Source organism: Brugia malayi (assembly GCF_000002995.4).
Source record: "Brugia malayi strain FR3 genome assembly, contig: Bm_008, whole genome shotgun sequence".
Taxonomy (NCBI): Eukaryota; Metazoa; Nematoda; class Chromadorea; order Rhabditida; family Onchocercidae; genus Brugia; species Brugia malayi.
The window spans coordinates 187057-213778 of NW_025062285.1; the positions used below are offsets into that span (position 1 = coordinate 187057).

The following is a 26722-nucleotide window of genomic DNA, read 5'->3' on the forward strand; positions in this document are numbered from 1 at the left end:
AATGTATGAATATGATAGTAGTGTAACATAGCACTAGGCTAATAGTGTTATATAAAGAAGTGAATGAAGTGCAGTAGCTGATCGCGAGAAGAATGCAGGACAGTATGTGTAGGAGTGCACTCCTAGTGATTGTCAAATTAAGTGCACTTTCGTGACGTGGGCAAAATAACATTCTATTGTATGTTTCAATATCTAAATCAAAAATGCCAAAGGCCAAAGTTTTTTGATAACTAAAAATGTGACAGGAGAAATAAACAAAGGCGTTAAGAAACAAAAACGACGCTTATAAGACATATTATGAATTTTAAACAAAATAGTTTCTTCAAAAATTATAAACAAACTCTTCAAAACTCTTCAAAAATTATAAACAAGAATAACATCACATTAAAGTGACAATAGATAAAATTCAAATATTCTGGGAACTTATGGAATTTAAAAAATTGAATGCTATTGTAATAAGGAATATATAAAAAGTTAAGACAAAGTAGTGTAGTGCAAAGGCATTAATGAAAACGTGTATTTACGTTGCAGTTCATCTGCAAACTTCGTGCAAATCATAGCTTGAAGTACGCACACGTGGGAAACGGAACCGAGAACTACGAGTACAAGCATAACTCATGATTTCAAAATGACCGCACAAGAATTTCCAAATGTATGTGTGCGTGTGCACGAATTATGCATGTATATAGTGCACATGCGTGTTGCACAAACTAGCACTGTTGTCGTTGTCCCACTTCCCGACTTACAGCATGCATGCACTTAGCAGACATATGCACGTGCACTCAAGGTGCAATTACCGTGTACTCGCACATACCAACATATGCCACATATGTTCGTGGAAATATGTAGTCCTACGAAAGTGTCTGCTTCCACGCACACGTGCACACACGTGCAGACATGCACACACACACACACACACGCGGATGCGTCTACAATGCGTCTGCACTGGTTTATCGATCGCATGCGGGACGGCACACACACCCACACACACAGGGAGCACAGACTGCGGTCGAATTCGAATTACCGCCAAGGGCCGCGACGCGAGACATGTATTTGCACTGGGTGCAGTGCGTCGCGTCCCTGTATGATATGCGCGAATTGGCGAGTCGTGCGTGTTCTGTGGTTATCACTTGTCACTTCCGTGTACTGTGGGGTTTTATGGCGTGAACTTGACGTGAACACCATAGAAAGTTAAGAAAATGAGGCAGCATTTGAGCGGGGAAGTTGGCTTCATGCGAGCGAGTAAGTTAGTGAACCAGGGAGTGCTGACGGAGTCGGTTAATTCCGTCAATTTACCGCATCTGCGTAAGGGTACGTAAGGACGAGTTTGTTAGGTGGGGTTATTGTGATGCTGCAAACGATACTATAACAAATATTCAATGATGACTGTCAGTAAGGTCCATGCAATCACGGAAATTGTGAGGAGATCCAACTAATAGCAATCTTAATTCGTTAATCGGTGGTGATAGAGAGTGACGAGTACAGTAAGGCACTTGCAGTATACTTACTTCTATTGTAATTTAATTGACATTTCTTATAGTTAGTCGAACTGTGCAGTCATAATTTCAGGCTCTTTTACATCTAATTGGGTGATTTATTGCAGTTAACTGTTCATGGTGAAAATTCTTTTTTGATAATGTAAGGATTTGCTAGTGAATATGAGAGACAAATGAGATTTTATTGTGTTACATTGATATGATATAGGATATGATCGTGGAACTTAGAGAACTATAACATACTGGAATAAGTTTAGAATTTTTTTTGCAGGAAGAATACCACCATGAGTGGAGTGAAACGTAAAGCATGCGTGAGAGAGGAAATATCACCAATCATCCCAAGCAAACATGGACGACGTTCTCGTAATGTTAGGGAAGAATTGCATGATGTAATGTCCTTCTTACATTCATTTTATGATAATTATAAACGATTATTTATCATCCAACAGATTTGATTCAAGTGGATAGTACTGGGATGTTTGTTGTTCAAAAAAAAAAAAATAAGTGATGTTGATTTCTTTTGTTAAAGAGTTCATTTATTTGAAATGTAACCAGTTAAAATAATTATAAAAATATTGAGCGGACTTGAGTTTTTGATAGCTGGGACAGTGGTAATGCGCTCTTTAAACCTCATGTTTTTAAACAATATGCAAAGCCATCTATGTTAATTAGAAGTAAACATTACAGATTTGCTGTTAGTGATAAACTGTTAAGCAAATTTAAAAAGGTTTCAGATAAGTAGCGGAAATTATACGTAATAGAATAATTACTTTGTACGTAATAAATAATGGAAATTATATGGAGCATAGATAAGTGTTGAAATATTTCTTTCATGTATGCAGTAATTTAACTTTTCTGATGTAGTAGTTGGAAGATATTGTGTTATGTAACCTTATGAGAATAAAAAATATGATGTGCTTTATGGACTTAAATTTAAAAATCTGAAAGATAAATTGGTAAATTTAGTTGCGACAGTGTGCCGAATTGGTGGATGCTTTACGTAGTTACAGGACTGCCGATAATCGAATACTGTGTGAAAGTTTCATCCGTGCACCATCTCGCCGGTATGTTTTATCATAATTATGAAATTCTATAAATTCTAATCATTTGATTTGCTTTGGGTTGAAATTATTTTCAGCACGGATCCAAAGTATTTTGATGTTGTCACGCATCCGATTGATTTAACAAGAATTCAGCAGAAAATTAAAACCGAAGAATACAGTTCTGTGGAAGATCTTTCTGCAGATGTCCGTCTCTTGGTCAATAATAATAAAACTTATTACAAGGTTATTTTTTTCCATGAATTTCAGATTTATTCTGAAATTTAAAATAGACATTTTAACCTTTTCTATAGACTTTCATTCTTTCCACGTTTTATGAATCAAATAGAAAAGTTCGGCAAATTAGTATCATGAACTGTTTTTTGAATTTGTGTTTGATAACATAATCACACAATGCTAAGGTTGACTTAGCATTTTCAACTCATGTGTAAGTTCATGATTTAGGAAGGCAGTCAAGAGTACAAAGATGCTTGTGAATTATGGGAATTATTTGAGTCACACAGGAAAGAAATGCTTGGGAATGCTTCTGTTGCAAAAATGGAAGAACAGTTCGTTTTTTTTGCGTTTCTCAATTATTATTACTTATTATATTGTAGAAATATTCTTAATGCATAGCTACTAAAATAAAGGATGACATAGTTTTGAGTTGGAAATCTCAGTATATATTTTGTTCTTTATAGTTTTTAATATGTCAAACTGTTTTGTTGGAGCATACTAATAGTAAGGATTACAATATTTTGCTTTCTAGTGGTTTGAAAATTTTCGAAGCAAATATAATTATTGCAGCCAAAAGAATAAAACAGTTGAGGCAAAACGGGACGTGGTGTCAGTTGATTTACTGGAAGAAATTATTGTTTGTACTTTGGAGCTCACGGATGAAACTGGTCGATTGCTTAGTCCACCCTTCCGTGTTTTACTATCTCAAGAAGTTTGTTTTCGCATAAATTTGTATTTCCTTTTGCTTCTTAAATTGAGTCATGATTGTCACTAGCTAGCGTGCGTATATTCTATGATTTTACAGTCATCACTCTTGCAAATTTAAAAACATTCTGTCGTTGCACACTGCTATTATTTCTAGCAGTCTGTATTCCAAGTTTTAAAGCCAAATTAATTCAAGGAATTCCCTACTTATTATGATCGAATCAAAAAACCTATTGATCTCAAACAAATAACGATAAAAATTCGTTCTGGTGAATACCGCACTTGGCAACAATTTGATGCGGATTTTCGATTAATGTGTAAAAATGCAAAAGCCTTCAACGAATTGGGTTCAGTGATTAGTAAGGTTTGTGCTATATGTAATATCTTCAATAAAATCTGAAATTCATTTCATTTTGTATTCATTGTTAGCATCAACTTTCGTTTATATTAATTGATAGTATCAACTGTTTTATAAAATTCCAAATCACTGCGCAATGTTTTAAGTTAAACAGTAGCAGGTTCCATATTAAAGGTGATATGTCAGGCAGCAGTAGAATTGTCTCTTTGTATTCTTTAAAATGGTAATGGCATCCTTCTAGGCACTGCAATTTAAGGAATTCTCAAAAATAGAAATTTAAACCATATGATATGACCTCAAGGTTTTTATCTGTGAAGCTTTTATTGTAGGATGCTTCTATGTTGTTGAAAAATTATATGAAACGTAAGGCAGAATTATGTAATTCCAAACACAAACCGCTGACAATTAAAAGGTTAGTTTTTCGGATTTTTTTTTTTTAATTTTAAGATATAGGTTTTCTATGTACACACCATATCCAAAAAAAGCGGAAGTCAAGGAGAAATCAATTTCAGGATCAGTGCAAATAAACAAGTTTTGGATGAACTTTTAGCCCAAAACGCTACAGTTAATTCGAGTGAAGAATATTCAGAAGATTCCGAAGAAGACGAAGATTCGGAACACAGCAGTGAACCAAAATGGATATTGTATTGGACAATTCGTAATGAACCCAATCCAGTTGATCCGGAAACTAATCTGGCAGATCCATTTTTGGAATTACCCAGCAAAAGGTCAGTCCCAAAGTGAAGTTCTGTAGGTGTATACACGATTTTCTCAATTTCAAATTTTCTCTATGGTGAAAAATTTTCAAAAAATGGAGTTCAGAAAGATATACTTAAAAATAGGAGAAGTGACTACTCATTTCTTTCGATTTGTAACCCTGTTTCTAGCTTTATTTGCTGCCTGTACGTTTAACTTCTACGTTTCACTCTAACAATTTTGAGATACATGTGGTTAACTTATTAACTTCCCGTATTTCTAGCTGGTATCCAGATTATTTTGACGAAATTTCGGACCCAATGTCTCTTTTTATGATAAACAAAAAGCTAAAACGTGATGAGTATCATACACTGGAAGAACTTCTGAAGGATATTGTGTTGGTTTTTGAAAATGCCAAAACCTACAATGTTGAAGGTTCAGATATTTATGAAGCAGCAGCAAAATTGGAAAGGTTGGCAAGATCAAAGACTCGAGCGTTACTAAAAGTAAGATTTTTTTATTATATCATCAGTGATCTGTTTGGAACATACAGTTTGGACGACCTATATTGCTCTTTATAAAGTTCTGTTGCTACCAATAGCTACGCAAGCTCTGGATTCAGGTTCAAAGGCAGAATCATTAATATTCCACTATCGAAATCAGTTTAAGGAATTTTTTTTTTTTCAGACTATTAAAGTAAATGAAGTTGAAGAAAGGATATCGGATAAAAGTGCACAATCGCCGACTGTCACACGATCTGTTTGGAAAAAGCTGCGGAAAATAGAGGGATCAACATCTATGCAAGTTGCATGTTCAGGCCCAGAGCCGGAATCATTTGCTATTTCAGCATCGAACGTTGAGGGCTCTGAGTTTAAAAGACGGGGAAGTAGCCGAGGATGGAGTAATGAAATGCAAGCAGTTTTTCGAAAGAAACTGACAATTTTGTGGAACACTGTTTACGATCATATGGTAATTTTCTACGTAATTTTTCATAGACAGTCATTTTATAATTATTGAATTTATACACTAGCTAATTTGGGATAACTAAAACAGATTGATAATAGATAAAACAACCAAGCCCGTGAATCTGCTGAGTTTATTGTTATCTCATCACATCGACCATGCTAAAAAATTTTTAGAAAAATCAGTACGCGAAAAAGTTTTTTTTTTTTCAGGATGGTAAACGGCGTATTGCTACTGCTTTTATGTTTCTACCATCGAGAAAAGATTATCCAGAATATTACAGTTATATTGAAAAACCGATTGACTTAACTACGATCAAGCATAAAATTGAAACTGACCAGGCAGGATTATTTTTTTTCAACTTTTCTTTTCTCTTGTTCTTGAAATTCCTTATTTGATTTTGTGATGCACTGTGGACATTGTGCTCCATTTATGCATGAGACATCGATGTGCGTTACTCCCTAAATGCGATATGTAGAAAATGTGAAAGTACATTGTAAAAGCGTTTTAGAGACTACTGATTGTAAGATTGAATAATACAAAAGATAAACATAATTATGGAGGGAATATAGGCATACAAACAGTACATGTTTGGTTTGAATTCCTTACAGATATAATTTTGCATTCCATACTTGATGATTTGTTTTAATTCCATTGCATCTTAGTTAAGTTGTATGATTTTTTAGTTTTTGCCATTTTTTTGTGAGAATTGTTCGATGAAATATGACTTTTGGAATAATGCAGAAATATCTTTGATTAAACTTAAAAACATTTGTTTCAGTACACTTCAATAAGTGATTTCATGAAAGATATGGATTTGCTTGTTCATAATGCTTGGGATTTCAATGAACCTGGTTCGCAAATTTATCGCGATGCAACAACCCTACAGTCTGTTGTGCGCAATGCGCTTAGTGGGATTCCAGGCTTGCCAGTGTCCAACTTCAAGCACTGTAAAAGCAAAGTTGGGTAGGTGGAATATGCGTTTATCAAAACAGGTTTAATATGTGTACTACTTAATTCTTGAAGTGTCAAAAATATTTGTATCTCTTAAATCCTTTGTTGCTAGTAAAAATAAGGATTTCGAATTGTTAATTGAAAAAGCTAGTGATAATTACTTTCAGATTGTTGAAGTCGAATTTACCATCGAAGAGGCATAAACAACATGGCAGTGGTGGTGAAAGTAGCAAATGTAACGATATTGATTTGGAGGGTGACCTTTCTCGGTAAAAATTGCTTTATCTTTGCAATTTCAGTAGCTAGAGCGGAGCAATAAAGAGGAGAAGTAATTGTTATTAAGGGAATTTCAGGAGTCACTGTAATGAAACAATTATTATTTTGTGCATGAGAAAGAGTATACTATTTGTAACCTGTCATTTATTTCTCTATATCATTTAATTTTAGTGGCTCAAATTTGTCGGTATCAGAGGCCTTTCTTCCACATATGCGTCTTTCGGACAACCTTCGTCCTGCTTCACCTTCTTGTAGTGCTATATTTACGGACAGGGCGCCTGCAGTATCACCTATGAATTTTACTAAAACGGGCCGTGGTACTCCGCGAAGAATGCTTGGACCCACTTCTGAATTGGAGTTTGATAAGATCAAATTGTACGAATTGTACAATCTCATAAGGAATTACAAAGATGAACGCGGGCGTGAACTGTCACTTCCATTTTTACAGTTGCCATCGAAATTTGTAAGTTTTAACTTTCGAAATCTAGTAAATACTTAGTCTAGATTCAACAAAATCAGGTTTTAGGTTTGAGCATAGTAATTAGCAAATAAGAGAAGCGGTTTCTTTTTTTTTTTCAGGATTATCCGGATTATTATGATGTAATCCGTAGACCAATTGATCTTACAAAAATCCGGAATCGAATCACATCAAATTACTACGATTCAACCGATGCTTTAATTAGTGATTTCAATTTAATGTTCGATAACGCTTGCCGTTACAATGAACCGGAGAGTATGATTTATAAGGTTTGTGTTTTTTCCTCAGAAATAGTCTCCAAGATATAATGGAATTGTCAGGCAAGTTAGGAAAAATACAGTGCCTATATAGATTGAATATTTAGTCAGCACTTTTCTAAATAGACACTATTATATTACGAGTCCGAGAAACTGTTACACAACTTCGTTCGGTTGTACCAACATTGACAAGTAAATTAAATAACATCAAGAATGATAGGTTGTTTTTTTTTTTTTTTTTCGATCAGTGTAAATCTAAGTAATAGGTCACTTCATTTCAAAATCAAAAATTTTATTCACTTATACATTCAAATTATAGGATGCACTTTCACTGCAAAAATTAATTCTGTTGAAAAGGCGCGATTTATGCAAAAATACCGCATCAGCAATAAATGTACAGTCGGAAGTTCAAGCTCTTCTTGCCTCAATTCTTATTTCAGTTAATAATCATCAGGTAATTTTAAGTGAGCTTTTTTGATTTTACGGATTTGTGAGAAAATTGCAAGTTAACTGCGAACACTATTTTATAGTGACACAGTGGCTCATTCAGTCATATATTTCGTTGTCCAACGTACTGAATTGCTAATGTTGTTACCGTGGTGCATATGTGCTGAATATTTGTAACTATCCGCATTCAAGAGCACCTTTTAATTTTTATATTTAACTTTTTTTAAAGAGAATGTTGTAGGACTCTGATGGCCGGTGCTTCTCGGATTCGTTGGCTGATTTACCGGGGATGTTACGAAGAAAAGGAATAGATTCAGTGAATATTCCATTCTCCATTGATGAAATGAAAAGAAGTGTAGATAAGGTATTTTTTTTTTGCATATGTAAGCCTGCAAATTTGAATATTTCGTGTCGTTAAAATTTTAAAGGGTTATTCGAAATTATGGTGATAGGTTAGGATATGATATAGCACTGCTGATATGGAGTCTACATCAGTCACTTTGTCATTACAGTATCGACTTCAAAATATTGTTTCATGAAGTAGTTTATATCTGAACTGGTTTAGCAGTCTATATTTTAATCGTACACGGAAGCTATTTAGACAGCCCCATCCTACACAAAAAGGCTACAATGACTGCATCTAGCACTAAATTTATTATTACTTTTTTCTTCACTAAAAAAGTTAATAAGTTGATTAAAAAATTAATAAGCAACGTGATTGTTTACAAAAATCTGTAGTACACTTAATTTTGGATCGAAAAAATTTCCAGGGACTTTCAGAAATCAAATTTTATAAAAGTAAAGTTTTGCAGGGTCGTTATCGTCGATTAGATAAGTTTCAAGACGACCTCTTTTTTTTATTCAATGCAGCAATGGATCATGCTCATTCCGATTCTCAAGTAAGTTAGAAGAATATAATATGGAGTTAAAAATCTATTCAATCTTTTCGACAGCATGCACATTCTTTGATGTTGCTGAGCTGCTTCACGCCAAATACTGTATGCGTAGTCAGACGTCTTGACACTATATTTTATGTTCATCTGAAAACAAAAAAAAAAAAATTTTATTTTAAAAAACCGGCAAAAGTATTTGCAGTTATGCAGTTTCTTTTTTATACTGGTCTGATTACTTCATATTATGGAATAAGTTCTAGTCGAAGAGCGATATCTAATGAATTTCATCCTTAATGAGTTGGTAGATGCTTTGATTGTCCTTCATGGAATCGGATCTGTTATTGTTTATTCTTCTTAGGCCGTACTGTTAATCTTATTTGATGTTTTCTTATTTCTTTTAAGCTAATTGATGTCTCGAGCTTTCAGGTTTTCGAAGATACAGTTGAACTTTGGATGTATTATTTGAAAACGCGTGATGATTTGACACGCACTACGTTACTCTCTCCTGCCCGTTGGTATACTGAGAAGATGCTCCTTACGCATGTAGATAATATTCGGAAACGTAAATTAATGGAAGAAGCGAAAGATGATGAGGAAAATAAAAAATCTGAGACATTGGGACCAAAAGCGGTTAGTTTTTATTATTATTTTGAGTACGATGAAGAGTTATAAATTAACCACTCTCGATTTCAAGCAAAGTTTAGCTAGAAATGGAACGGTAAAAATTTTTTCAGGTTCTTAAAGAGTTAGAAGTTTGAATTTTTCTTTTTTTGTAAGACTTGAAATTTCGGAATTTTTGGTCAAATAAAACAGGATAGTGACATCTTAAATTTATAGACATATTTGTTCCGAATACATCTATGATTTTCAGTAGATTCTCTCGTAATCATCTTCTGGTGCTTATCAATAAAATTATTGTAAGTAGTAAGTGATGAGTAATTAGAGTAACGGGATCATTGATCTTTCCAATTCATTGGATTAACAATTTGGTTTGTATTCGCGTTTTTCTCGAGAAAATAATGGAGGAAAAAACGCTGTAACGAAACCGCTTGACATAATGAACCAGTATTTCATTGGAGTTTAGAATATTTAAATCAGAAGGCAACCGAGTAATCAGTAGGAAGGATAAAAATTGATGTTAGCTTAATAATGTTCGAAAAATTAAACGGGATGGAAGTAGAGTTATTAGTTGTTCAGCACTGACGAACTGATTCTTCAGGATGGTGATATTGACCTAGGTTCAACTGGACAAGGTGGAATCATTTATCGGGTAAATGATTATGCATATGTAGCACCAAGTGAAGAAACAGTGTCGCAGCGGCATATTATGAGGATTGAACGATTATATCGTGATAGCGACGGACAAACATTTGCACGTGGCACGTGGTGCTATCGGCCGGAAGAGACCTTTCATTTAGCTACTCGAAAATTTTGTGAAAATGTTTGCTTCTTTCAATTTACGATTAGAGATATTAACTCTTTAAGTCTAATTTAATTAAGTTTATATTTTTTTTTGCTTTCACACTAATTTTTTAAGCGCTGTATTGACAGTTTTTAGAAAAATGTATTGACAGTTTCTTTTTTTAGGAAGTATTTCTTACGTCCTACTATGATACCGTGACGGTGGATCGCCTCATAGGAAAATGTCATGTTATGCCAGTTCGACAGTTTATGAGGCAAAAACCAAAAGTATTCACGCTGTGAACATTTTAAACAAAGTTAACCTACTGTTGATGGTTTTGGGGCAGAATTTTTTTTGTTTAGAATTAGCAAATCCGAATAGGAGATCATATTTTCTATTATTTCATAATTACTCGACAATAATTACACTTCCATGTTCTGAGCAGGGCGAATAAGTAGTTTTACATATCTGGTTTAAACTGAATGTCTGATAACATACCAGAAATGAATATTAGCATTCTTTATTCGATCTTTGAATCCTTTTTATGGATATATAGTATATGTCTAGATATAGTGTAGATATATAGTGTATATCTAGATCATACAAGCATCATATTAGTAATTTTTTTTTATTACTCGGCAATGTGTTACTAATTTAGGGCTTTGAAGATAGCGATATATATGTTTGTGAATGTCGTTATATGGGTCGACAGCTGCATTTTAAGAAATTGAAAGTAATATATTACTTTATAATATACTGTTTATGTATATTGATTTGTTGATTTTTTTTTTTAATGCATTGTATGTATAGCATAGATTCATTTCTTCATATTGAATATATACTGATTTTTTTTTTTTTTTTAATTCCATCATCATAATTAAAAACAGGTAACATATTTTTATATGTCATTTGTTTCAGCATTGGCCATACCGTCCGGAAGACGAGAAAGTGGAATATGTGAAACGCGAGAAACCTTTAACAGTGTTGAAACGCGTCACATCAGTGTTTGCAAGCAGAAAAACATTTCAAACTCATCCGGGCGCGTTGATTGGCGTAAACGACGACGTAATTTTTCAAATTTCACATAACTATAAACAAATTCCTTGTCTATACCAGATGTAATTTTGTTGTGTCATTGTAAGAGTGAAGGTATTTACAAAATAGCTTTGAAATAAAGCATTACGTCTTCTGGAAATCGGAATTTTTATGTTTAGATGGTTCTGTTGGTCAGTTATCCCGCGATTGTCCCATATATTATTTTATGATCAACGAAAATGTGTATCACCTTATAAATTTCCGTCTTCTTTAGGAATCCGTTGATTCAACTTCATCTTTGGAAGACGATCGTTTGAAAAAATTACCAGCAGTATTGGAAAAGCAAAGAGTGGAAGTTATATGTAGTGGTAAGAATTTTTGATAGTTTGTGGTTTTTATTAAGTTAGTGTTTTGAAATATAGTAGAAGTATGAATTCCAAGTCAAAGAATTAATGATAAAAAAAAACTATAACAGAAAAAACAGGTAGCTTAAAATTGTCATATATATCCGAAAATGTTTTATGCTTCGAGAATCTGACGGGCTTAGTTACATTTCTGAAAATATGAAATCTAAGAAGGGGTCAAAAGCTTCTGTACATAGTTTCATGTATGGAATTTTGTAAGGAAGCAATATATATACAGATTTGTCTTTAATATGAGGATAAACTCATACCAAAAAAAGAATTCCTAGTTTTTCCATTTATTATTCTATGATGTTGCTTCATTTCACACCACCCTTCATCACCAAACTAGTTTTTTGTTTTACAGTTTCAATTTTTTTTGGAATTGAATTCCGTAGGTAATTTAATCTTCATTAATGCAATGAATGAGACGGAAATACATGTTTGGATAGTGGAACTTTGTAATTTAAGACATATGTCGGAAATTGCTTGCTTCCTATTAATGGTCCTGCAGGAAATATCCTCATTCTGCTCATCTTTTGTTCGTCTTTTGAGCTTGACAGAGCATAATAATTTTCGGTAAGGAAGTGATTTTATTCTTCTTACTATTGCATCTTTTTCACGTCTGATTTCAGACGCGCCAGAAGGTATCAATAAATCGATGGTCTTTTATGAACAAATGCAGTATAACGATCGTTGGTATCAGCTAGGAGATTTCGTTTACGTATATAATCCACTGAAAAATCGAAATGCAATATTACGAGTTGATAAACTGTGGAGAACAGTTGAGTAAGTGATTATTTTCTATCGTTAAATTGAATATAACTTGTTTGATTGCTAAAGAGTTTTTTGGTTTTCAGATTTATTTTTGTCATATATAAATTTTTTTAGGGGTGATGGGTTTTTCTCTGGGCCGTATTTCGCACGTCCTCGTGAAATTAAGCACGAACCAGCACGGATGTTTTATAAGCAAGAAGTTTTTGCCGTTGATCAGCCGGATATTACTATCCCATTGGAAAATGTTCAAGGATTTTGCACAGTCATGACAGTCAAAGAATACACCAAAGGTTGCAGTGCATTTAAATCCTTAATTGAATGAGTGGATAAATACATGTCACATTCGTATTAGATATTAATTATTTACTATTCAGCGAACTGGGGTTTTCGAAATAGTTAGAACAGTTAGTCAAATTTCAGTTAGTAAAATTTTTAATTCTAACTCTAAAATCAAGCGGAGACAAACTTAAATTCTCGAAAAATGGAGGGATCTTCCGTCCTCTCTAGTTCCCACTTAAAATCATTTCATATATCTCACGTATTTTTTAGGGCGACCAACTGAAATTGATGAATCTGATATATACGTTGTGGAAAGCAAAGTACGAGGTTACGAAGATGGTGGGAAACGGTGCAGTTTAACAGGTTATAAACCGTCGCATTATATGTCGAGAAATGTTTCGCAAAACGATGCAAATGACTGTACGGTATTACCAATAAATGAGCAAAAGACAAAAGATGATGTGGACCAATTATTATCGAGCGAAGTAACGAAGACAGAAGATTTCCACTCGAATGTTCCATCTACTTCAAAAGGTATTGTCGAACAGGCTGGTACAGTGACGAAACTAGGAACTATATCGACATCGTTTTCGAGTATCTCGGTAGATGATGATAGCAGTAGTGGGTCGAATCAAGTTGCAGGCACCATACGTAACTTACCTACTATCGATCAAGAGGAACCAATGAATGATGCGTATGCCAAGAAGCTGAAACACTCCCTGAAGGTAGATTATTCAATTTTACATATGAATTCTCGCGTTCTTCGCATGTTTATTTATTCTTCAACATTCTTTCGGTTTTTTCCTGAAATAGTTGAATGAAGACGGAATGTATAAACAAATTTCTTGAACGGTGAGTTCCGTTTTACGCGTTATTCATGCATGTATGATATATCCGGATGGTTTTGGGAGCAATTACGGCAAGAATTAGTTTACATAACAAACCTTCCCGATTTCCCAGTATAATTTCGGCGTTATTTCAAGTTAATGGCAGCATTCGTTTCTGAAAGTTCTGGTAAATTGGCATCCTGTACCATGCCTTCATTTCGTTCATCTTTTCTACAGGTATACTACTGTATATCCTCTGCAAGTATAGCTTCATTGAGATCTTTTTGTCAGTGTACTGCATAGGTAATTCTACAGGAAGTGGCACAGCAAGATTATACAGGTTGCCTTGATAAGAAGCAAGCCACACCACTCCCAGGATTCCGTAAAGATTGGCAACTGTTTGAATTGTTTTGTTCGAGTAGGGGCGCGTGCTCATTGCGGATAATTCAGCGGAAATTGAAAATGGGAGAAATTTTAAACGAAGAGTATGTGTGTGTACACATGTGTCTCTTTGTGTGATGTGGGAAAATGGTGAAAGGGGGAGAAGGGTTAATGAATGTTGGGCAAATTAGTACCCCTGACTATGCACCTATATACCCACTATTGGCCGAATCGATATTGTTCTTGGAGTAGAGCACTTGGAGATGGTGATAAAGTTGCGTGTGGTACTTACAGGAAGACCTGAGACGTTTGATATGAATTAAATTATCATCAATGTTATCAGCACTTGGTGCTAAAATCATAGATGAAGTGAAAGGCATCGAAATCTTAGAACACAACACGGCAAATTTTCGAAACATTTCTGTTAGGTGTGTGAGGAGGAGGGAAGGAGTGAATGTTGTTGACGATCGTGTGATCGACAAGTGAAGAAATTTTGTCATATGGAGAGAGAGAGAGGTAGGAAGGGATGTGACTGACGAGACATAATGTAAGTGAAGAAGTAGATGAGTAAGGAATCAAAATTAATTTCCCTCTGTCAGGAAAGATCTCTGTGGGTCTCTCTCCTTCACAGAGAGCAGAAAGGCACAGGATACGTTGTTAACAATGCAACAACTATCGATGTCCCGGCACATCGCACCGCATCGCACCGCATACACACACACACACACATATATGCAAGAGGCCTTCCTTGTGGTGTTGGGAATGTGTTGTGTTCATAGCATTTGTGTATTGCCCTGAGGACGAGCCTATCCTTTGTTTGGTGGGAAGTACTCAGGCTTGTGTGTCTGTGTATGGGAACACACAGACACACACACACACACACCGCATGGGTGTTGTTGATGGTAACGCATAGCCGAACCGACCGATGATGTGCGACCAAAGGTGTTGGCCGTTTAAGATAACTTGTTAGGTGCATATCTAAGAGACCACTGCTACCATTGCTACCATGCTGTTACCATCGCTACCGCCACAACCGCCACCACCACTGCCTACTACCATCAGCTGAAGCGATATCTGGATGAACTGCAGCAGAGTCACCTTCATCTCCAAGCTTACCCGTTCCCTTCCCCCCCGCCACACTCTTTACCATCCCCCCTGTCTTCCTCCCGCTACTGCAACTATCACTGACAAGAGTAGAAGGAGCAGCAACCTTTTCTATGTGACACGGCGGCACTTTATAATCAGCCAGCTGGGTAGTAAGCAGTGGCAACAACAACAACAATAATAGTAATAGCAGCATTGGTAACTCTCTCAGCTGATCACCAGCCTTCGGCACTATGACTTGTAACATGCAACCGGTGGTACCTAACATCATCGTTATTTTTGTGATCATAGTCGTCATCGTCTCTGTCGCCGGTTCAACTAAATACGGTGGCTGATGTAACTATAGCTATCTTGTGCCACATTTTACTATAAGTTCTCTGTGCGCATATATATGTTTTTTGTGTATGTCTATTGTTGTCCTTTCTTTTTGTGACATTGGCACTGTTGTTTACGTATGGGATAGAACACCTTTGGTTTCTTTTTTTGTTTTGTTTTGTTCTGATTATGCTTAATATAGCAGCAAAAGTACTAGTAGTTGTAGGAGTACTGACCTCAATACACTTAAAATGGAAGATATAATAATATTGTGTATTAATGTGTTTAGTTTGGTATGGATGTATCAGTAATCGTAAAATATGTATATGTCATCTCGTGCTGTTGTGCATTACAAAATTACTGCCGGAAATACAACTGTGGGTGGGATGAAGTGTTTGATAATGGTAGTATGATACATAATAAAGTGTATCGTAGTTGATGAAGCGTAGTGCACATATGATGATAGCAAGGTTTATTGGTTATAAGTAATAATTAACCGATGAGATTACATGTCACACAGTGCTTGAGGGTAGTCTGTAATGGGTTGTGATAGTTAAGAGAATGTGAGAAGTTTGAATGAAATATACCATCGATTGAATATATATATATATATATATATGATGATTCACTGGGACTAAGCTAAAGGGCAAGTTCATGCCTTTTTTCTTATCTTATCTTTGATATTATTGAATCTCTTAGAGACTTTCGTTCTCACGTCGTCATAAATTCACTCATCTTGGCTAGATGACGATTAGTTTGGATTTAATATCATTAAGTAGGGATATGTTCTCATGCGTTTTAGAGTATATATTGTTTTAAGAATGAGGAGTTTTGATGCAAAGTCTTTTCAGACTTACAACTTATCATCGGAAGTCCTGGAACCGGAAATTTATTATTTCAAAACTCCAATCACTATGGAAAAGGTTTGTTGGTTTTTAAGGATTCACTTTGTTTAAATTGGAGGAAAAAATACTTCCTTTGGAAGAAATTTTATTTGCATATCATTCATCGTAGATTGTTGTATCATTTCCCTATCATAAAGTTTCGTTTTAAGTAAGTTTTGGAAATTGTTTACTTGCACAAATTTAATTTATATCAATTTATATTGTTTTTAGGAAAATGTAATATTCATATCATGCATTTCTGTTTCTTTAGATAAACGGTTCTAGATAAAAGTGGTATGAACAAAGTAAGAAATATGTAAAACTGATATAAATAAAGTAAGGGAGAGTATTGTATCAGCGATTGTGTTGAGTAAAAGTGAATGTTGGTATTAACTCTGAAATTTGTAACCAGAGATTTTTCAACGGTTTTCATTAGTAAATATTATAAATATTATTTAAAAGTACGAAGTACCCACGTCATAAAATTCCCTCATCTTGTAAATTGAGTTTATGACAAGACACTGATGATAGATGTAATAGCATCATTTATCGTCAGTCAGTGCAGCACTTTGTTTAGTTTATTAAATTTTCTTTTGTAAGCTATTATAAAATTTCAACCTTGTCTCTGTCCCATCATCATTTGTTACTGCAGTGATTATACCAAGACAACAAATAGATAGTAATCAGTGGTCATCGGACCTCATTAGTAACAGACGATTCGTCTTCAAATTTCTCGTACTAGCAATCTCTCACTTTTCTCAGTCTGTTGTCTTTCTTTCCTTATCATCCTGCCCATTCTAACATTAGCACTATTCGTGTCTGCTACCTCTCTACGAGTAATTAGTTTCTTCCACCTTTCAACAAATATAATAAGCAAAGTGCTGCCGTGTGAATATGAGCTAGTGGTAAAGGAAAAAAAGTTTTCTTTTAAATGCATTGAAAAATTCCTACTCTAATTAATTCTTTTAAACTAATAGTTTTTTCGTAATTTAACCTTAAGATCTACTTTCATTTAAAGTGTGAAATTGCTGTGGAAATGTGTTACGAGAGAGAGATAAGAACAAAATTTATTTCTATAAGGTTACAACTGAGTTTTTCTATAATAAGGGCGAGATGATTAATTGACTGGAATATTATAATTTTTTTTTCTGGTCCGGTTGATGAATATAATCTGAGAGCTGAGAAAGTGAAAAGCAGAGTAGAAAAGTATCACAGCTGTAGTTAACGATTAAAACCATGAGAGATATATGAGAAGGAAAAAGTAATTGCTTGATTTCTCGGAAATTTCAGTGCTGTAATGTCGGTTTAATAATAGTTATGAAATCATATATGAATGAGTTGTGTCGGTATATAATCATATAAATGAGATTAATGGGATAGTGACCATTCAGTTTAATAGAATTGCAAGCTTTTATTCGAGCTCAAGGGAATTTTTTTATCATTTGAAGCTCTTCTTAGATGAACATAAGCACTACAGAGGTTTAATAGATAAAAGATAGATATGTTGATTTATTATTCAAAGGGAAAAACGATTTAAGATTCCTTATATAAATTTAAACCATCGGTTAGTGGTTTACTTATGATCTAAAAAAGAAAATGGAAATCCACGGTATTATTATAAACCATTTAAATAACATTTATATTTAAAAAAAAGATTTGAATTTATGTATTTTAGTTTCTGTTTTCGTTTTATAGGAGATGTCACCTTTATTAATGCATGCTGCAAATTCTTCGGTGCCAATGGAGCCGTTGGATGATATGGATGAAACAGCTTCGGAATCAAATGACGGCACAGAACATACATCTGCAACTACTGCTACTCCTGGGAAGGTATTTAAATATAATTCCTTTACGAGTTTGATATTTTCCATGGGTCTAGTAGTTCGAATTTTTCTCAACAATGAGTAAATTAGACTCTTTTTTCTAGAAAGAGTGACGTTAGCTGACAAGACGATAATTTCAGGAATTGGTGACGTGGTTAGCAGCACAGCCAAAACTTAATGCGCGATCCAAAAGTGGTTATATCTTGTTTTCGGCTGAAGTCCGAAAAAAGGTGATGCAAGAAAATCCGGATGCTGGTTTTGGTGAAGTTAGCAAAATTGTAGGCATTGAGGTAGTAATGTACTTTCATTACCGACTATAATTCACATAAATCGAAGGAAATTTGTGATTTAGTGATGTTTATTTCTTTTATTTATAGTGGAAGAAACTGTCAGAAGAACAGAAAAAACAGTATGAAATCAGAGCAGAATATATTGCAAATGAAAGGGCGAAGCAAGAAGCCCGTGAGCCTCCTCATATGCGAATTTTGGTGAGTATTTTCTAATTACACAAGAAGTGACGTGTTGTGCATATTGATATTTCTTCTAGTCTAGTGTTACATTAATCTTTCCGGATGAAATAAGCTAAGCTTTTTTCAAACTCGTAGGAAAAGTGTGTGCTGTGTTGTTGGAGCATGAAGTCTTATTTTAATAGGAGTGCATGAACACTAAGTTTAAGCCTGGGCAAATTCGAGTATATATGTGCAAGTGGCAGACGTGTGACTTCCAGTATGATAATCCAGAAGAATTATATGACCACGTAAAAACAATCCATACTTCCCAGATTGGTAAGTAGTTTACCATCGGATATTTTGCAATAATGAAAGATGGAATAAAAGTTTTCCTATAAAAGAAGCACTTATAAGAATAGAAAAGCTGTAGGTAGAAAAAAAAGAGACGATAGCTTCAGTTTTACGATTATGGGTTGTTGGTAGGTTATAAAATTTTTTTCGTTCATTCTGTATCTTTGATCGTTTTATAATTTTCTTTTTGTTTGTTTGTTTGCAGTTGTTGATGGTGAAAATCAATTTGTATGTCTATGGACATCATGTTTAAAATACAGGAAAGATGGAAAGTAAGTGATTTCCTTTAATCATTATGTTTTATGTTGTAATCTAGTTATTGACATTGTGATATTATGCTATCTCTTTCAGACCATTCCCTTCTCTTCCACGTCTTCATCGACATATTAAGGAGAAGCATTTGGCAACATCAGCGAAATCAATATATCCAAACCAGAGGAGCAAGTAATCCAATCCTGTAGTTATAAGTGATTTTTATCTTGATTTTGAAAAAAATGAAAAATCCTAAGTAATTTATAGGAATTATATACCGACTTATGTGCCTGGTTCGTCTGCCTCATCAGTTACTCCTGGAACGACAACATTCGTAGCCGTTCAGCAACCAGCAAACGGATCACAACAAGTTCATCAAACTTATACAATTCAACAAGCGCCATTAACCTATGTTACTCAGGTGAGAATTAAGAATTGTTTATTTTTTTTGCTATTTATAAATGTGATTTTTTGGTTGCTAGATTAAGTAATGGGTTTTTCTGTTTCTTATTCGGATAGTTTATTGTAGATGTTTATTACCACCAATTGATACAGCAACACACAAAACTCGCTATAGTAAAACTGCTATTGATCATTTATGAGTCTTGTCACCATTATCTTTATTAATAAGCATATTAAACTGTCATCAGTGTTTGTATTCTGAACTCGTTTAGTGTTATTTGTTTTTAGGCAGTAGTTTCAACTCATCAAATTGTTGCAAATGGATATGTGAATGGTACAGCAGTAGCTGTAGCACCAACGGCTTATTTGGCAGCTACACCAACCGTTGTTCATACTAGTTCCCCACATGGTTATCATCCATATCAACAAGTACGGCAGGTAAATTTTTGTAGTCTTTTTTTCGTATTTAAATGAAATTCAAACTTTGCGGTTAGGCTTACTGTTGGCACTGCATTTAGCAATGAATAAATTTCATTACTCTTCAGAATATCTTAGGTCGTATTAATTTCTTTTGAATAATTTGAGATAATAACATTTGACAAATATGGTATCTCCCTTGTTTTTCTGTTTACAAATGTTTCTTCCATGTTTTCTCTGTCTTTTAATGCAGAAACTCTTAGTTCCAATTAGCGGTGATGTGAATGAGGATGTTTAATTTCTAGGATGTTTAATTTCTTTTACTTCTGATACAAATTTTTCCATTATTAGCAGTTTCTCTGGTATAAACTTCGTGATGAGAAATTCTTTGCTGTTAGTGTTAGTAACCGCATTTGAAATTTTACTTCTTCATCCGTATTCTCTTGTGCCATACGGCACTATCCAAGGCTTCGTAATAATCTTCGTAAAAAAAATAACTTTTATTGTCCGCTTTGAAGGATAAAACGTTTTATCTCTTCGAAAGAGTACTCACTTATGATACCGCAATCAAAAATGATAAATGCAGTCAGGTGTTCTCTTTCATGATTAGTGAGAAGGCTGTAGTACTTTGCTCGCACTTTTCGTATTGCTTCCCCGCTTGTCGGCCTTTCTAACTCTAGTACGCCATCTTAATGGTTGCATCAGCAAAAACAGAACAGTAAAAGTGATATTTCTATATGTCCTTCATTTTATCACTCTTCTTTTTGTATTGATTAAACTTCAGTCTTAATATATGAAGGCACAAAATTCCTTTTCCTCTATCAATCATACATACAATCCCTACGATTTGTCCGTTATTTTTGATAGTCGTAAAAGGTCGGCATACAAGTTAAATTGGAGTTGCTAAAAAGATTGCACTCATAACAATACCGTAATATTTTCAATTTTTCCGTCATTGAAGGTTTATTTTCAAAAATACTCCTTGTATTGTCTTTAATATACAGTAATGTAGATGAACATTGCCATTAGGTGACAACGTCATCGACTGCCCAACCAATTGCTGTGGCAGCACAGAACTACACAGCAGTACCACTGCAAACAGTGAGCTATACGGCTCCATCTACCTCACAACAGCCATCTCCTGTTATAACCGATCCAGGTCGAACTATTGTTCAAGCTCCGAAACCAGCACAACCTATATTTGTTGCTCCGCCGAATACCGTACAAATCAAGAGAGTTATGCATTCCGAAGTTTACCTAAAGTACATTTTGGCCTTTTTGCTTTTCATATCTGTCAATGTTTCAAACTCGCGTGCTCAAAGCATCATATAAAGTTGTCGTTTGGTGTTTTCCCTTAGTTACTACGAGTCATTATTTCAGTTGTTTAGTTTTTTGACTGTTGGGATGGCTTGTAAATTGGTGAATAAATTATGAAATTACAAAAGTGTATTATTATAGTGTTGTGTTTCAGATACATAGAATCTTTATCAAGCAGCCAGCAGAAAACTGTAAGTAAATATAGCAGGAGTTTATTAGCTAACCAAAGGAATACAACGCCGTCACAGAAGATTTCGACAACGCAATGGCTGAAAGTAAGCTTTTATTGTTTTTCGATACTTGTAAATAAAGCTTTCTAATGAATATCTTTTGCTAAACTGATACTACCGGTATTTCAGGAAGCTAAAGACAATGGTGTCAGGGATGAAGAAGTGGTGAAAGCATTATGGCGGCTTCGGGATGCTTTATTAGAAAGTACGGTGAATATAGCACGAGAAATGGATTGTGCTGGTCCACTATAAGTTATTGTTTCTTTTTTTAACAAGATAATATGTTAAAATCATGGTAATTTACCCTTGATTTTCATTGTTACTTATGGTTCATCTTCGTTGGATATGTATATTTACATTTGTGTATGTCATGATGCTTTAAAATAATTGCATTACTTTATGGGTTGTTCTACTGTTTGGAGAATCTCATAGTGTGATGCTATCTTTATCACTGATGCATAACTGCGTCTGAGGATAGCCGTAATGGTGTGTTTATTATCCCGGGTTGCTCTGCCTTCAATTTTCAGGTCTATGTGTCATCCATTAGTTCATGAACTGCTAGTAAGGTTGGAGATTCGTAATGTCTTGCTTATTATTGTTCTGAATGGTTTTTATTAAATCACCTCGATTATGGACTCCAATTTTATTTTTCATCCCCGAACCCGGTTTTGGTTCGAGCTTCTTTTTTCTTTTTTGATTTGACTGTATTTTGGTAACGCAGCAAATGTATGTTTTCAGAGGCGTCTTGCATTTGAAGAAACTCTTTGGAGCTTCTTGATTTGGGTTGATTCTTTTCTTGAATGTAGATGTGTGATATTTATTTATTATGAAGTAACCAGGTAGGCAGTGAATTTGGTGCTATTTGGACAAACTTTTTTCATGCATTCTGAGAGATTTTACAAAGAAAATGTGTGCAATATTCTGTCGGTACTTATATTAGCTGAAATTTAAAATGAAAACAAAAAAGTCAACTTTATTGCTGTTTCTTTAATTTTGTATAGTGAATCATCTTTGGGAATAAAACTATGCCGACAGTTAACTAGCATTCTTGTGATAAGTAATTTTTTCAAGTTCCATTGCATGGCTTTCCCGTTGTTTCATCAAGTTTGATTTGTCTATCTTTTTTGTTTTTTGTGCATGGTCTCATTACTATTGTTCTTGTCTGTTTTTCTGAAAAAAAAAAGTAAACAATTTTCTTTATCGTTATTTATAGACAGATCATCATAAAGAGCAGGTGAGCAATACAACATATCTTTCCTTCTTGTGCTGCAAAGGTTACTAATCATTAATTTTTCAATTGTCTGAAGGATGCGTGATTTTATATTTTCAGTCAGCGAATATCAAAATGAATTTATTTTATTGCTCACTATCTACTAATTGATTTTTTTCTTTTTCTTGTGTACGTATAATTAATATACCAAGTAAAAGATGTCCGAAAAAAGACGTTTGAAGAAGCTAACAGCATTGTCGACTTTCACAGTAAATTCAGGTTAGCGTAACTAACACGTGAAGTTATAACACTTTTAGCTCATTGTTGAAGCATTGGTATGTCCCATAATTTTTGTATGCACGTCATCTTTTTATTAAAACGGAGCAATTAATAATATTAAGGAGTGGAATTATAGGTCGTTTGTTTCATTTCACTCTTTTAATACTGAATTATTGTGAATTATTTGCACTCGTATTGTTACCATATAAAATTATCAATTTTAGTATCTTTTCTACAATTGTGAAATCTAGTATTTGTCTAAAAGATAAACTCTGAGAATTGAAAACAAATTTATGTGCTTGAAAGCTCTTTGATCGTAACTCTGTTTTTAGCAAGGAAGAGAATCCGAACATAAAGAAATATATAGAAAACATATTTTACAAATTATTTTTTTTTTTTTATTCGAGAAAAATTTAAATTGAAATGTAATTCGAGAATACTGGTAATGGTTGCTCTCTTTCACAATTATTACACATAAAAATAGTATTAATTTAATTAACTAAAATTTCACATATTTTGCTTTATGTGTATTCTATTTTTTATATTGCCAAGTACTTATTGCAAAGTTTTGTTTAGTTGTAGTTTCTGTTTCCTCAACAATTTTTAATTGGTAATAAGCAAATTTTACAACAATGATCGTGTAAAAAATTAAAAAAAACGGAGTGGAATATTGGAGTGCTTCATTTTTCTTACTTTTATTTCCTTCAATGATTGTTTTGTTGGATTATTTTAGCAATCTGAAAGCATAAAATTCAAATTTTATAATTGAAATAATTTTAAGATGCATAATATAAATTTTTCAATTTCTTTTTTTTTAATATAATTCTTTAAGAGATCTAAGAGAAAAATATTTCACAATGATTGTTATAAGGAAAAAAAATGAGTGCCTTGGTCAGGTAAATGATATCATTTTATTGATAAAATGCTGATTATTTTGCAATTCTTTTATTTAAAAAATTACAAAAATAGATGATTTACAAATAATAAGAAAGTTCTGAAAACAATACATATATATATATATATTTCAATAATTTTATTACTAAATTTAAATTTTAGTTCTTGTCAGTATGATAGTTATTTAATATGGTCGCAAGGTAAGGTTTAATGCTAAAATATTTATTGTCTGGATGCATTTATTTGCTAGTTTATTTTATTTATTTATATTTATAAGAGAAGGCATGTATTCACGATTAATTCAGCAATAATAAAGAGAATAAGAAAAAGTTTTAAAAAAATAAGAAAAAGCATTTAGAAGTTTTGTCGATATTTTCTGTGCTATACAGATTACTTAGAAATTTTTCAAAAGTTTTTTCTTTGCAATTCCAATTAATATTAGCGGAAGTATTCTTCCTAAATTGGGTAAAGTTAAAAGATTAAATAGATCCGGCAATCCCGGTTATTTCTGAATTGCCTTCTTTAATCACGTCATATGCTCTTTTATAATTTGGCTATATCTTTCCTGCGTTTCTTTTTCTTTCTTCTAAACAAAACTTTTTCTCTCTCGAAGTCTATTTTTTGATATATTTTTTCAAATTCATTTTTTAAAAAACATTTCATTTTTGATTTGGATAAATTTCACCTTTTTTTCGTAATTTGCGTAAATGAGAGACATCAATTGCACTTAAATTGTATATTAAAAGTTAATATGACTGAAAAAAAAAAAAAACAATGTGAATGTTTACTGAATTTGAAAGAGTTACTAAATGCTATCTATAATCAAACAGATTTATTACATTAGAAAACTTCACCGCTAATATGATTGAATATAAAATAAAATAGTGATAATTCTACTGATTAACTGGATATATATGCAAAGATCAATTTCACCTCCTTTCTTTTATCCTCTCCTCTCCTTTCCTTTTTTTTTTCTTTAGCTTAATTTCTATCTGCTTAAATTTATACTTTTTACTGCAGTATCGTTTTGTGGAATTTCCTTTCTGCTTCTAATAATTCCAATGACATTTCGAATCTTTTGAATTGCAATGGATAGTTTCGTTGAAGCAATCCTTTACAGATCACCTGGATGAATGAAAACCTCGTTCGAGGGTTACAAAGGACTACCGAAAACCCGAAATTTTTGTTCGTTTTATAAGGAACCCTTTCCTCATGTAGTTTCATTTTAGACAAAATCTTTTTCTCATCAACGGATTTTGTTTTCTTTTCCTTTAATGGAGATAGATGTAAGGTTGGTAGCAAGCGGTGAACACAATTTTGATAAGCGTTTGACGTGCGTTTATCTACAGATACTTGATGACAATGCATGCGCTCTCTCCCAGCAACCAGTCATAAATAAACGTTTCAGCCAACTTTGAATGATTTGAAGAATGATTGAATTTATTGCCCAACAAATAATATTCTGTCTCAAACCCTTCAGATAACAAATTAGAAACGTTTAAAAACAAAAATGTTAAATAAAAAAATTGTAAATAAAGTTTCACTGAAGTTCACGAACTTCCAGAAATGATAATTTCTTCAGTAAATTATCCAAAAGTAGATCCATTAAAAGCCATTGAAGACGCTTCGATATCCACAAATTCGATGTAGCATCTGAAGAACAACTCTCCATTTTTTCCAAATTTTGCGAAAACAGCTAACCAACCAAAAAAGAGAAAAAATCAAGAAAGAAGTGACAAAATTTTTGACAAAATTAAGCAACTAATTTTCATTTTCAAAAGATGTAGATTAAAAAAATTGAAGTAAACCGATTCTTCGGAATTTTCAGCTCATCAGCAAGCAATTTGTACAATTTCTCTGCGTGCGAATTATTGACTTTAGGGCCAACACAACCAATCGATTTCAAGACACATACAGCACAGGGATCCTCACTTCCTCCGAACACCATCGCTTGTCCACCATTCACATGGATTGATACATACTAAAAATAATAAAAAAGTGTAAGCATGAAAATATAGTCACTATATAACCATCATTTTCATTATCCTCCATCCTCACCATCTAAAAAATCCATAATCCGGAAATGCAAATGAGGCAAATAATGAATACACGGACTTCTGTAACCCTTAGCATATTTTATTTTCCCATATTTGATAGAAATCTGATTTAACTAAAGATCGAACTATCGTGTGATTCATTCTGCTTTATTTAATCCTCACAATTTGAATATCACAACTGTACAATACCTTATAATTAACGTAGCATAAGCTAGTAGCAAGCATAACATGAATTCCAAGAGTGAAAGTAATAAGATAACTCTAGCACTACAGAAGTCAAAAGAAGAAATGTGAACACTGCTCAAGATGTACCGTTAGAAATTAAATTGAATACGTTTGAAAACTGAATCCTTTAATCTTTACATGATGTTCTTCTGGAAGAATTAGAAATAAGTTTAGGATCATACTAGTCTTCCCTTTATCTCTCTCTCCCTCTTTCTTTCTCTCTCTCTCTCGATCTTATAACAGTTTCAAGTTCCATTACAGAAAAAACAAAAATTTGACGGTCAAAAGCCCACTTACACTTTCCGGTTTTCCAAGTGCTTTTGCAACCACATTTGATGCCTTCTTTAGGAAAGCACTCGAAATGCTATTCTGCGGTATGTTTGTATCAATCGTAAAATATGGCATGTTTTCCGGAATCCACACTTTTTAAGTAGCTGGAACTTGTTTATGAATATATAACAACAGCAAACTCAGAAAACAAAAACGGAGGGGGAAACTTCTCGTAGAAGGAACTTTCTGGAATAACAAAAACAATCTAAATGCGACAGATAAAGGGAGAGATGAAACACGGTAAAGGAAGAAAAGAATTTCTATAGAGGGAGTACGGTAGG

General features: G+C 33.6%; 3 protein-coding genes across 4 annotated transcripts; 1 reads left to right on the plus strand and 2 right to left on the minus strand.

Annotated features, from left to right (window-relative positions):
• Nucleotides 1-1084: 1084 nt before the first annotated feature.
• Nucleotides 1085-21698, plus strand: Bm2393 (polybromodomain protein, identical; the record flags this gene model as incomplete). Of its 2 annotated transcripts, XM_043082749.1 has the most annotated exons (40): nt 1085-1122; nt 1768-1885; nt 2463-2560; nt 2635-2782; nt 3002-3105; nt 3344-3485; nt 3675-3842; nt 4166-4248; nt 4349-4564; nt 4816-5038; nt 5220-5501; nt 5708-5836; nt 6277-6461; nt 6617-6718; nt 6897-7188; nt 7305-7472; nt 7780-7914; nt 8149-8271; nt 8720-8806; nt 9227-9430; nt 10020-10241; nt 10388-10489; nt 10861-10935; nt 11121-11267; nt 11512-11605; nt 12274-12427; nt 12530-12705; nt 12965-13419; nt 16173-16244; nt 17901-18035; nt 18169-18318; nt 18406-18516; nt 18705-18813; nt 19034-19100; nt 19180-19272; nt 19348-19501; nt 19771-19920; nt 20929-21161; nt 21371-21491; nt 21576-21698. In XM_043082749.1, the coding sequence occupies 40 exons, from the start codon at nt 1085-1087 to the stop codon at nt 21696-21698; spliced, it is 5988 nt and encodes a 1995-aa protein (XP_042938683.1). The 2 variants fall into 2 exon arrangements, with proteins under 2 accessions (XP_042938683.1, XP_042938684.1); XM_043082750.1 differs by lacking the exon at nt 1085-1122 and having other exon boundaries at nt 1781-1885.
• Bm9392 (Uncharacterized protein) lies at nt 14924-15253 on the minus strand (the record flags this gene model as incomplete). The annotated part of the gene is made up of 1 exon (XM_001897102.2): nt 14924-15253. One exon carries the CDS (start codon nt 15251-15253, stop codon nt 14924-14926), a length of 330 nt encoding a protein of 109 aa, XP_001897137.2.
• A 3717-nt stretch (nt 21699-25415) lies between the features above and the next one.
• On the minus strand, nt 25416-26516 carry Bma-mif-1 (Bm-MIF-1, identical; the record flags this gene model as incomplete). Its single annotated transcript, XM_001897101.2, has 3 exons — nt 25416-25482; nt 25638-25810; nt 26409-26516. 3 exons carry the CDS (start codon nt 26514-26516, stop codon nt 25416-25418), a joined length of 348 nt encoding a protein of 115 aa, XP_001897136.1.
• Nucleotides 26517-26722: the final 206 nt, after the last annotated feature.